The sequence below is a fragment of the Macaca nemestrina genome, chromosome 14 (genome assembly GCF_043159975.1).
Source record: "Macaca nemestrina isolate mMacNem1 chromosome 14, mMacNem.hap1, whole genome shotgun sequence".
Lineage (NCBI taxonomy): Eukaryota > Metazoa > Chordata > Mammalia > Primates > Cercopithecidae > Macaca > Macaca nemestrina.
In genome coordinates, this window is record NC_092138.1 from 66,313,356 (window position 1) to 66,326,265 (window position 12,910).

Genomic DNA, 12,910 nt, shown 5'->3' on the forward strand with positions numbered 1-12,910 from the left:
ATAGGCCAGGTCTGGAAATCAACCAGCCAGAAAACTGGCCCCTGGAATCATCCTGGACCTGGAGGCCCATGGAACCATCTTGCATGAGATGAAGACAGAAGACCCTGAGATGAGATTCCAGCTCTGCAGTTCAACAATCTCAGAAACTCCCTGAGTAAACAATCTGTGAAAAAAAAGTTCCAATCTGTATAATGGGGCTCCCAAATCGTGCCCAGCCTGTTTGGCAGGCATTTGCCTTGGGGGTCCAATGAGAGGATGGACGTGAACTGAACGCTATGGTGTATAGGTGAGGAGGATCGCTGTTGTCATGTTCGGCTTCAGTTGTTGCTGCTGTTCTTCTTGTTGTCATCATCAAAATCATGATTACTCCTACCACAGATACGGAAACTGAGGTCCAGAAAAACAGTGACTTGCTCAGCAGGGCAGAGCCAGGACTCAAATCAAGCTTCCCGACCCCAAGGCCAGTAAGTGCTCTTTCTTCCCCACCAAGCTGCTCAACGAAAGTGACAGCAAGGCCCCCATCCAGGGCACTAGGCCACACAGACACAAACTGAGACAGCTCGATCTGCTCGAAAATGGAAGAGAAAGCCAGCCTCCGTGGCCAGCACCTCAGGCCCCCTTCCTGTCACCACCGCCATGCCACGCTGCGGCTCACAGGCAAGGCCTGTGGAACATTCACCTCTCAGAGAGCTAGCATGAGGGGCCCAAGGAACCTGTACCCTTGACGCACATCCCTTCCCAGCCTGCGGCCCCTTGCTCGGGCGTCATTTGTCCTAAGTGATTGGGAATCGGGCGCGAGGGTATGTCATTCATAGTCCAGTGCCTGTGTGTGTGTGCAGGGCAGCGCCACCGCCTCACCTTCCATCTCTCCTCATTAAGACACATTACAGGGAGGTGAAGCAGATTAACCAGAAAACACTGGGTCAGTCATTATCCCGCCACACAGTTCACCTGCAGTCACCATCTCAGAGCGCACAGTCAGAGACAGGCCTGCAGGCGTGCCCGCTCATTCTGAAGGACACTGGAGATGCTGAGTCCTCACAGAGTTTGTAATCAGGTCTCCTCCCTATCAGACCCTCTCTCTCCATGAGCCCATGGGACCTGTCCTTCAAGCCCCCCATCCAACACTGCCCCCTCAGTGCCATTGTCCATAATGCTCCCAACCCAGGTAACGTCCCCCTCTCTGGCTGACACCTCATAGGGCCCTCTGAACAGTCTCTCTTGTCCTGTGGGCTCTGAGTCCACAGCACACTGCCCTTGTGAGACTGGGCAGAGCTGATGAGCACCTGGCACTGTGCCTGGCTCTCAGCCCACGATCAGGGAAGAAGTTAGAGGAGTGGCACATGAGCAGGTGAGTGAGTGAATCAATGGGCGGCTTCCAGACCACTCAGGGATGAGGCCCTGCAGTCTGCATGGTCTTCCTGGGCACTCTGAGCTAAAGCAGCTATGGTACAGATTCTGAGTCTCCATGACAGTCATGTGAAACACAGAGGGAGTCTCGCACGAAGTGTCTGCGTTAATTAGGGGTTCTTAGAAACATTTGTGCTGCAGAAGCCAGGTGGAGTGCAGAGGCCTGGATCCCCTCTCTTCCCCACTCACTTGCTGGGTGACCTCAGACATGCCCTGTCCTCTCTCTGGGCCTCTAAAAAAACAAGAGGATTGAAATCTTGCCTCTGTGGTTCCTGTTACCCCTAAAATTACATGATCTTGTCAGCCATTAGAAGATAAACTTTCTGGCTGGGCGCGGTGGCTCACGCCTGTAATCCCAGCACTTTGGGAGGCCAAGGCGGGTGAATCACGAGGTCAGGAGATCGAGACCATCCTGGCTAACATGGTGAAACCCCACCTCTACTAAAAAATACAAAAAAACTAGCCAGGCATATGTGGCGGGCACCTGTTGTCCCAGCTACTCATGAGGCTGAGGCGGGGGAATGGTGTGAACCTGGGAGGCGGAGCTTACAGTGAGCAGAGATTGTGTCACTGCACTCCCGCCTGGGTGACAGAGTGAGACTCCATCTCAAAAAAAAAAAGATAAACCTTCTGGCTGGGCGCAATGGCTCACGCCTATAATCCCAGCACTTTGGGAGGCCAAAGCGGGTGGATCACCTGAGGTCCGGAGTTCAAGACCAGCCTGGCCAACATGGTGAAACCCCGTCTCTACTAAAAACACAAAAAAATTAGCCGGGCGTGGTGGCGGGCACCTGTAATCCCAGCTACTCAGGAGGCTGAGGCAGGAGAATCACTTGAACCTGGGAGGCGGAGGTTGTGGTGAGCTGGGATGGCACCACTGCACTCCAGCCTGGGCAACAACAGCGAAACTCTATCTCAAAAAAAAAAAAAAAAAAAGAAGAAGATAAACTTTCTTCCACATTCTGGAGGGAAGGACAGGCCACATCCAGGAAGGTTCCCTGATCCAGTCCCCTCTCACTCTCTTCCCATGTCGGAGAAAACGTGCCTTCTGCCCTCTCCCAGAAGGGCTCTGAGCAGAGCGGGGAGGGTGCTTGTGATGGAAACAGATTCTCCTCCCTGAAGCCCAGGATCTAGAGTGTGTGGGGGCGGCTATGCCCAGCACCATAACCGTGTCCTACCCAGCAGAGGCATCACTCGACTTGCAGGAGAAAGACTAACATCCTCACCCCAGTCTACAAGACCAGGCCCACCTCCCCAGCACCACCCCCCGCTCATCCCTGAGCCACAGCCACACCCGCTCTCTCCGTTCCTCATTCCTGCCGCCTCCCTCTCAACTCAGGGCCTTTGCACTTGCTGTCCCCTCTGCCAGGCACTTTCCCTCCACCCCCACACCCCTTCTCCTTGCTCCCTTCAGGCTCAGCATAAATACCTTTCTCCCAGGAGGCCACTGTGGCTTTCCTTTAGGCTCTCAGAGAACCTCAGACACCTCCTCCTCAGCACCAAGCACACCAGTAACCCATGACCCTTCAGGAAATTCTTTTATTGGGATTCTTCTGCAAGTCTGTTAGCTCCCTGAGGGGAGGTCCAAGCCCATCTTGTTCACTGATGTGACCCGGTGCATGGCTCCATGGCTTGTACAAAGTAGACACTCATCGTATTTGTTATGTGAATGCATGTCTTGCAGGATGGCCTTAGGTAAGTTGCTCTGCTTCTCTGGACCTTGGTTTAACCCTCTGAAAACAAAGTGGCTAGAAGGTCTGCAAGAGCTCTCACAGAAACTGCTCGGACACAGACAGACTGTCACAGACAGGTGGCCCCAGAGGCCCTGCTCTTCCCTCACCACCCACGGTTCTCTCCAGCACCTCGCCTCTCCATGGGAGCTGTGCAGGGAGCCTACACTATTTGGAATGACTTTTTGGAGAAAATTCAGAAGCATCCTCTAATTAGCATTTAGTGGAAGCTCAGTGCCGCCAGTTCTCACCACTAGTACCAGCGAGGAAAGTGCTGGGGAAAGTTATTGTCTGTGGGGTCTCTCTGGTTGGCCCACCAGGTGGGAGCGCTTGGCGGTCCAGAGCCATGTCTAGCCTGCAAGGTTACCTGTCAAGCCCCTGGCACACACTGGGTGTCAGGAAATAGTCTTATGAATTGAATCTGGTACTCCAGGGACGTTAGTTAGGCCTCAGGAGCCTCTCACTGGGCCGAGCCTCGTGATCCCATCTCTATAGTCACAGGTAGTGACTACTCCGCCCAGGGTATAGCAGACAGCCAGTCAGCCAGGGCTGGCCCTCCTGCTTTCTCCCTCTCTTGCAAATAACCCAGGTGGGAGTTTGTGCAATGAGACATTTCTTTATCTCCAGACTCTTGGATTCAGTTACTAAAAGCATGACAGGGTGACCCGGTGAGAGGGCAGACAGTGGGATACCCGCCTGCTCCGTCATTCCATTGTTCATGGCCAGTGAGCCCCCAGGCCACGTGCTGGTTACATATTTCCACCATCACCCTGACTGACAAGATAATGACCCAAGACCACCTTAAGTGTCCCGGAAGATCTTCTATCCAGAGAGTCCTTGGAAAGGACACGAGAGCAGCCAGAGAAGTCACCCACCCCCCGGCTGGCCAGCGACTGGAGCCCCAGACAAGCCCTCCCGGCCTTGTGGGATGTAGTGACTGCCCAAGTTTGGCCAAGAACACTGAAGAGACCTCTCTGAGAAGAACCTGGTGTGCCCTCACCCACACCCCCCTGCCAGATGACTCTGCCTTCAGGAAAGTGGCTGGGCCGGTGTGGCAGTGGTAGGTGTGGCGGGCATGCATCACGGGGCGTACCTGTTCAGGCTTGATGGGCTCTGTGGTGGTGAAGATGTCTGAGTAGTGCTGCCTCTCAAACACGCGGTCCAGCACCTCCAGCTGCTGCTGTGTGAACAAGTCTCCCCGCATCTGCTTCCGGAGGAAATCTCTGCCTGGAAGTGAGTGGCCATTCGGCACCGGAGACTCCTGAATACCTTTGATGAGCAGGAGAGAGGAAGGGTGAATGGAGGTTATACATGTTGCTGAAGAAAGACAGGTCAGACCCTGAGACTACGAAGAGGACCTAACCCCAACTCCCTCCCTGACCAGAGAAGACACCGGCAGGTAAGGCACCGCCTTGGCCAAGGTCACCTGCTTGTTAAGTGCAGGGCCAGCCTCCCGAAGCCATGTGCCAGGGACTGTGCAAAGTCCTTTTGACATGCATCATCTCATCTAATCCTCATGATGACCCTCAAAGTAGGTTATTCTCCCCACTTTGCAGATGAGAAGATTGAGACCTAGACAGATTTATTGGTTTGCCTGAGAATTCGAGCTTGGGTTGACCCGCAGGCCTAGTCATCAGGTGCTCCTGCCCCTCCTGTCCTAAAGACACTCCTGGGAGGTACAGTTTTCCCCAGAGTTGAGGTCCTTACCCTGGACATTTGCTACCACATCATGTGATCGGTCAGTGAAACACTGTGCCAGGAAGACTGTAGGAAAACGGGACTCTCATACAATTCTGGTGGAAGTGGTAACAACACCTGTGCTAGACAAGTCGACAAATCTGTCAAAACCATAAATGCACTTTCCCTTCAATATAGCGATTGCACTTCTGGGAATTTATTTTACAGCTCAACTTACACATGTGAGAAGTGATGTATGTACAAGGTTCTTGTAGCAAAAGACTGGAAACAACCCAAGAGTTTATTTGGGGGCGGGGGCTGGTTAACGCAGCCAGGCATACTTGCATAATGGAAAACTGCGCAGCCGCAGAAAGGAATGAGGCTTCCTTCTGTGAATTGATATGAAAAGATCTTCAAGATACATTGTTATGTTAAAAAATAAAACACAAGGTACAGCACAGCATGTATAATGTACAACCTTTTGTGTAAAAAGGAAGAAAATAAGACTATGTGCAATATGGATCTCTCCAAAGGATATATGAGAGACATTTACAGTGGTTGCTCATTCAGGGAGGTGGGAAGTGAGTGAGTGGAGGTGAGGGGGAGAGACTTTTCACGGCATGTTTTTCTTTGGTTTGGTTTGGCTTCAGAAGTTTAAACGTACTGCCTATTACAAAATGTAAATTAAGTAAGTATAAGATTAAATTCCCTCTGCGTTCTGTATTGTTAGCTATTCACACTGTAACAGTCTCCGGTGATGATGCTTACATGTCAAAAGAAATATTATGAATTATCAATAAAGAAACAAATGCGATGAAATATCTTCTGTTGAGTCTCAAGCTGGAACTGTTCAAAATAAAATCAAGCACAGAGGGCAAATGTTTCCAGCGAGCAAATGGCCTCACGGGGTACATCATTCCCCAGGCTCTCTGGAACCACATTGCTCACACAAGGCTGACCAGAGGCTTTTTGAAACCCAGGCCCAGAGGTGAGGCATCTGGGACATCTTCCTGCAGTCAGGAAGCCCTGGGGAAAACCAGCATGGGTCTGCTCTCATGCTAAAAGGTGCCCTTACTCAAGGCCTTGTCTGACCCCCGCCCCCACCAGCACACTCCTGCCCTAGACTGGACTTCATCCGTCATGGCCAGCTCCCATTCATGTGAGGAATGAGGCCAGACTAAGGAGCATGAAGCAGTGGGATGTGGTGTCACCAAGACTCAGCCAAAAGTCAGTGCTTCAACTGTACTTCTCTGGAGACAACTGCAATGCAGGGCTGACATCTGAACAAAGATAGCAGCTTTGTGTTTTGGCCTTTCAGATCCCCTGTAGAAGCCAACAGGCTCAGAGGACCCAGCATCCTCTATAGGAAGGGCCTTCAGAGGCAGCTCACGAGCCCTCTGAGAAAATGGATTCCCCACTAATTTTGACCCAAGAGGATACTGTAGGCTGGGCCACAGCCTGAGTCACCAGATGCTCCCACATGTGGGCCAAGGCAGAAGTTGGTCTCTCTGACCAACGTTCCCCAGCCTGAAGCCTAGGCCCCTCCTCTAGCAGCCCGTAACCCTGGCCTTCCACAAGGCAGGTGCCTGCTCCTGCCCAGAGGACATCATCCTCAGAGACCCTTCTCCCATCATGGCCCATCCCCACAGGGACCATTCCCACAAGGTCACCAAGACTAGCAGGTACGGGAGCTCATGGCCCAGTCTGTCTGCCCTACAGTGTTCTTCCATTGGTCAGCACCCACCAAATGATCCTTTTCTCAAAGGTTCTCTGCACACACATGCACAGGCACACGCACACCAGGAAAGACGGCTCAGTTTTTCCTACTCAGCTGTGGCTCTGCCCAGTCATCCTGGTCCCAGTCACTCCTGCGAAAGCATGATGTTGGCCTTGGTCCCCAGTGCACCCCCAAGTTCCTCCCTGTCAGAAGGGGCACATCACTTTCAAAAAGCTTCTCCCTCCACCAGCTTTGGTTATACTTCCCAGCCCCAACCCTGCCAGCCAGGCCCAAAACTCTTAGCGACGCCTCCTTCCTGTCAGCCATCTCCTAACGACTCCTGCCGAGGCCTGGCTCTGTCCCCAGCAGGGCAGTGCCCAGCTTCTCCGGCCCACCCAGGCTGCTCCATCACACCGCCTCAACTCTGCCCCTCTAGGGGGCCTCTCCCAGCCAGCCAGGCCATCCTCCCAGAGACATCCTCAGGCTTGATCCCTTTCCCACGGGACTCATGGGCCAGGCTCTTTCCACAGCTCAGAGCCCAAACTCAGAGGGAATGGATCCACTGAGGGCCCCTGCGGGCAAGGTCACTGTCTGGTCACCCAGTAGAGCCCAGCACAGAGTAAAGGCTCAGGGCACACAGGCCCTCAAGCGTACACACAGCGGGTGTTAGGAGACCCTCCCCCGAGGACACCACACAGCCTCTGAGCCCAGGCAGCCTTGCTGGACCCGCGCCCCTCTCTGCAGAGTCTCCCCAGAAGCGAACTGGCTGCATCCTGCTCTGTTTCTTTGAGAGTCAGCCACAGCCCCTGTCAACTGAGCCTGTAAGGATATCCAGGCTGCCAGGCACAGTGGCTCATGCCTGTCATTCCAGCACCTGGGAGGCTGAGGCAGGTAGACTTTCCTGGAAGGGCTGTGAGCTGGGCAGAGCCCACCTCTCTGGGCACTCACCCTGTCCCACGATTGCCCTCACCACTCTCGCCCCACCAGCACCTCGCTTGCTTCCTTTACTAGGGAAATAAAGGCAATAGTGTCTGTCATTTCCTTAAGAAGGCTTCGGACACTCCAAAACACATAGTCAGTTATTCATTGGTTTAACGAATATTGATAAAATATTTACTCTGTATCAGGTAATATTTTTTAAGTAAATACATTTTAAAAATAAACAAAAACAGGGGATACAGTGATGACCAGGACAAACCTCTCTCTCTACAATCTAGAGAGGGCAGCCCGCTTTAGTCAAGTAATCACACGAATAAACATAGGATTACAAACAACTGTGACTGATGCTAGGGTGAAAAGAGAGCATAAAAACATATCTATGTGACCATGTGTAATGGGGAGGGGAGTGGCCTCCTGTGAGAGGAGTCAGGGAAGTCTCCAAGAGGAATTGCATGGAACAGTGAGGAGTGACCAGGGAAAGGGGGTGGGGCAGAGAGGGTGCCAGACTGGGGAGACAAAGGGCCGGTACAAAGGCCCTGAGAGAAGGGGGTGAAAGGAACAGAGGGAGAGAGGGAAGAGGCCCCAGGAGAATCTGGAGAGGCTGGGAGGGATCGAGCCAGACAACCCCAGAGGCCAGAGAGAGGATCTGAGCCTTGCTGCAGGAGTCTTGAGGAGCTACTGGAAGTGCTGAGGAAGCATGTGCCCTCCACATTTCTCAGTCCCAGGGCCCAAATCGCTCGTTCCTTTAGGTCAGGGCATGCTTTCTAAACTCAGCTCCCAAGCCTCCTCTTTTGCTACTAGGGGCCGGCGGAAGTAGGAGCTTGCATTTGTGGGTGTTTAAAGGTGATACGCTGATTGGCCTGTTGAGCCGCAGGTGATCCACTGTGCCCATATGGAATGGAAACCATCTCCCAGGGACACAGGCATTGTTTTTCAGACAGACACAGCCAGAAGGCACACGTGTCTCCTCCTCCAGGATTCCTTCCTTCATGCCCCAGCCGGTCCTCCAGCTCCCGTTCTTAGGGCTCTGACCACTTTCTCCCTTACCTTAGAAACCACGGCCCCTGGACCCTTCACTCCCACACTGTGCTATGAGCTACCTTCGGGGGAAAGGTGGGAGGTAATTCATCTCTCTCTCCTCCAAAGCGAATATCTGTGGAATAAATGAACGAATTGGTACTACCTGTGACTAGTGTGACATGCACCATCACTCTGCATGTCTGATCTGAAAATGTCAGGATCCCTCCATCTGACCTCACTCATTCATCATTCTTCCCTCCACCAAGCTTAGTGAGTGCTAATGCCAGGGACACAGTGATGGGCAAAAGCTGACCCAGCCATCGTCCTCATGGAGTTATGTCCAGAGGAGGTGGCAAACAGTAATTGAAAATAATCGGACCAGTAAAGGTGCAAGTATCAACCAAGGTAAATACTCTGAAGGAAAAAGCACATGGTCCTAAGAGGTCAGGGACCCTCTGTCCTGCCTCTGGTGTGGCACACAGTGGGTCCTCAGTGAGAATGAACCAACAAACAGATTATATGCTCAGAGACAGCTGCAAAAATGAATACCCCAAATCAGCCCCTGCACAAGGGCAGGTCTGAACCTCCAGGCCTCCGGTGTAAGCTTCCGTAGCATTTCTCATCTGCACCGTGAAGATGCTGTCTGACTTAATTGGAGAATGTGGTCTTGGAGGCAGGCTACAGAAATGCTCAGACCCATTTTATTCCAGGGAGAAAAGTCTGAACTCACAATGTGAATGGTATGCTTAAATATATGGACAGACATGGGCGAAAGTACAAAGGTATACAGGGGGCATGGTATCTTTAAATCTTTTTTTTCTACTCCAAATCAAATAATATGTAATAGACCCAGTGCTGGGCTTAGTCAACCATGGCTCGTAGAATTAACATTCTGGAAGCTAGCTTCAGGGGAGCAAGGGGCAGGAAGCCCCGTCTCAGGGAGCAAAGAAATGCTGGCTTTAAATTTCAGGTTAAACCAATATTATTCACAACCCAGCTTTGAAGCTAAAAGCTTTACACAATCGGGTCTGGTCACGCAAAAAGGGAGGAAGCAAAATAGCCTCAGATTCCCATCTGTCAAGAGAAAGCTGTCTCTTGTGTGTCTTAAAAGATCATAAACCCATTCCATTTTCTTCAGAGCACGGCAGATTCAGGGGTTTTGCATTTTTCTTGGAGGGTTCTGGTTTGTTTCTTTAAAAATTATCATGCACCTTATGTCTGTAGACACTCACTGGGAGGAAAAATATAAAAACAAACATGAATCTCTGAAATCCCTTCTAGCATCATGGCTTTTGGAATGTAACCCCATCTGGAGGCTGTAGAGCCCCAGGAAAGGAGGCTAGAGCCACCAGGTCAGCCTCTAGCCTTTCTCAGAGTCCAGTTCCTCTCCACAACCCAGGCCTAGGCCAGAGCCCTTATACAGCTTCCTTCATCCTCACAGCTGCTCCTTAGCATGGCAGGGCAGTAGCAGGGCCCAGTGGGAAAAGGGTTGGGAGCCAGCAGTCCTGGCTTCTAGCCCCAGCTCTGCCCTTACTTGCTGTGTGGGCCCAGGCAAATTCCTCTCCCTCTGAGCCTCAGAGGCACCGATAGTAAGCTAAGGTAGCTGAGTTGATCATTTCTAACCCCTTTCTCCACCAAAATCCACCCGGATTTTGTCTGCTAAGTAGTATTAAATGACCATTGACTTATTTTCCCATTTTGGTTGTTGTGCAGTCTTTATAGGGGACTCCCTGGCTATAATCCATCCCACCCCTAAGAGACTGCCTGAGCCAACCAAGAGGATCCCATTCTCTTGAATGAGCACTCATGTGATGAGAGGCCTGTTGGTTGGGGGCAGTGGGAGTGCTGGGGGAAAGTCAGAGACAGGAATAACTCTCTTTTTTCTTCACAGGGATATATTTACTCTTAAATTGTTTGAAACTATGAAAATAGACTGGGCACGGTGGCTCATGCCTGTCATCCCAGCACTTTGGGAGGCCGAGGCAGGTGAATCACTTGAGGTCAGGAGTTCGAGACCAGCCTGGCCAACATGGTGAAACCCCCACTCTACTAAAAATACAAAAATTAGCCAGGCGTGGTAGTGGGCGCCCCTAATCTCAGCTACTCAGGAGGCTGAGGCACGAGAATCTCTTGAACCCAGGAGATGGAGTTTGCAGTGAGCCAAGATTGCACCATTGCACTCCAGCCTGGGCAATAGAGCAAGATTCAGTCTCAAAAAAAAAAGGAAAGAAAGAAAGAAAAGAAAAGAAAAGAAGAAACTGTGAGAATAACTCTCAGATCCCATTCCTGTTTTATGCACTACAACAGCCCCACCTTACCCCAGGGTCCAGGGCTGTCTCTAGATGAGCCCAGTTTGCTGCTTGTAACCACAGGCCTCTGGCACTGCCTGTACTCCTAGACTTGCCTCCCTTGTGAGGATGCAGGACAGAGCAGGTCCTGATGGGTCATCTGCCACAGGAGTACAGAGCTGGGGTGACTGGCAAGATGAACTGATGTGACTTGGGGCATTTTTCCAGTTTGGGTCAAGTGAGCCCAAAGAGCTTGGAGTTGGCATCTTCAGGTGGCTGCAATGGCTAATTCTCAAAACAACCTATAAAGCAGAGATCCATCAAATTCAGACCATGCTGATTTATAACTTAAATAATTATTTCAGGCTGAGAGCAGTGGTTCCTGCCTATAATCCCAGCACTTTGGGAAGCCAAGGTGGGAGGATCATTTGAGGCCAGGAGTTCAAGACCAGCCTTGGCAACATGGTGAGATCCCCATCTCTACAAAAAAATAAAAATAAAAAATGGCTGGGTGTGGTGGCTCATGCCTGTAATCCCAGCACTTTGGGAGGCCAAAGCGGGCAGATCACCTGAGGTCAGGAGTTCAAGACCAGCCTGGCCAACATGGTAAAACCCTGTCTCTACTAAAAATACAAAAATTAGCCATGTGTGGTGGTGCACACCTGCAGCTACTCGGGAGGCTGAAGCAAGAGAATCACTTGAACCCAGGAGACAGAGGTTTTCGTGAGCCAGGATCATGCCATTGCACTCCAGCCTGGGCAACACAGTAAGATTCTGTCTCAAAAATAACAATAATAATAAAATTAAGAAGTTAGCCAGGGTGTGGTGGTGCAGGCCTGTAGTCCCAGCTACTTGAGAGGCTGAGGCAAGAGGATTGCTAGAGCCCAGGAGTTTAAGGCTTCAGTGAGCTATGGTGGCACCACTGCACGTTAGCCTGTGTGACAGAACAAGACTCTGTCTCTTAAAACAAAAATGATAATAATTTTTTAAAAGGGATAGGAAGCCAGGGGATTTGTTCTGGGACTATGTTAGCAAAACTCTTTGTGCAAGATTGGGAGAGCATCGTCTGTCAATAGCAAAGAATGAAGTGGGGCTGACAGAGATAACAGGGTTGCAAAGCTCCCCACACCCCCTGTTCTCACCCCAGAGAGAGCACTGTTCAGTGCCAGGCACTGAGCCAAGTTATCTGTGCATTCTTCAGTTTCTTTGACCCTCAGAACATCTCTATGAAGTATGTATTCTTATTCCATTTTACAGATGAGAAAACTGAGGCTCAGAGAGCTTGAGTCACTGAGGTCACTCAGCTCAAAGTGGCAATGCTGGGATTTGTACGTAGGTCTCCTATCTGCAGATCCAGCACTCGGGACACCTCCCTTTATTCTTCCTGTCAGCTGCTAAGACGAAAGCCCTCAGTCCCCTCATCTGTAAACTGAAAGTAACAGTATGCAGGACAACTCGTGGGGCTTTTGTGAGGATTAAATGAGATAATCTCCATGACACTTTAACACGGCGCCTGGCACAGAGTTTAGTGTCCAAATAATGCTAGCTGCTGTCACCCTCATTTTCATCAAGAAAACCCTTTCAAGGCTCCCTGGGGACAAAGCCTGAGCCCCTGAGGCCTCGACGACCTGCCCCTCTAGTCAGGGTCACCCCCCACTTCACCCCAGAAAGCCACCCCAGCAGGCCGTTTGTCAGCCCTCATGTGTCCCTTCACCACTACTCCCCAGTGCCCCCAGACATTCTGCACCCTCTGCTGGCATGCCCTTCCCTCCTGCCCAGCAAGACTCAGTCTAAAAACTGCCTCCTCTCTGAAGCCTGCCTCCAAATCCAAAGGCTGAATTCACCACCCTTTCTTCTGGGTCTCCTCAGCATGTTCCACAGGCCACCATTATGGCCTGGATTTTACTCTTCACAAACCATCCTGTGAACTCAGTCCTCCTGGTATCTCCACTTTACAGTTAAGGAAGCTGGCACAGAGAGATGAAGTAATTTGCCCAAGATAACACAGCAGAGCATTCGCACAGCTCCTACATGCACTAAAGTGAAGTTGAGCACTGTGGCAGACCCGGTACAGAACAGTGGGGAAGCCTGGGCACTCCGAACTCATGTGGGTCCAGGTTCAAATCCCA

At 51.3% G+C, this 12,910-nt stretch overlaps 1 protein-coding gene across 6 annotated transcripts in view; it reads right to left on the reverse strand.

Annotated features, from left to right (window-relative positions):
* Positions 1–12,910, reverse strand: part of LOC105497299 (paired box 5) — a 195,774-nt gene that overhangs the window by 124,465 nt on the left and 58,399 nt on the right. For all 6 annotated transcript variants that reach the window (XR_011612705.1, XM_071078015.1, XM_071078013.1 and 3 more), the window contains one exon: positions 4,234–4,409. Coding sequence is in view for 5 of the 6 variants with exons in the window: in XM_071078015.1 (XP_070934116.1) it covers positions 4,234–4,409 (176 nt within the window). In the remaining variant the exon portion in view is untranslated. The remainder of the gene's footprint in view (positions 1–4,233; positions 4,410–12,910) is intronic.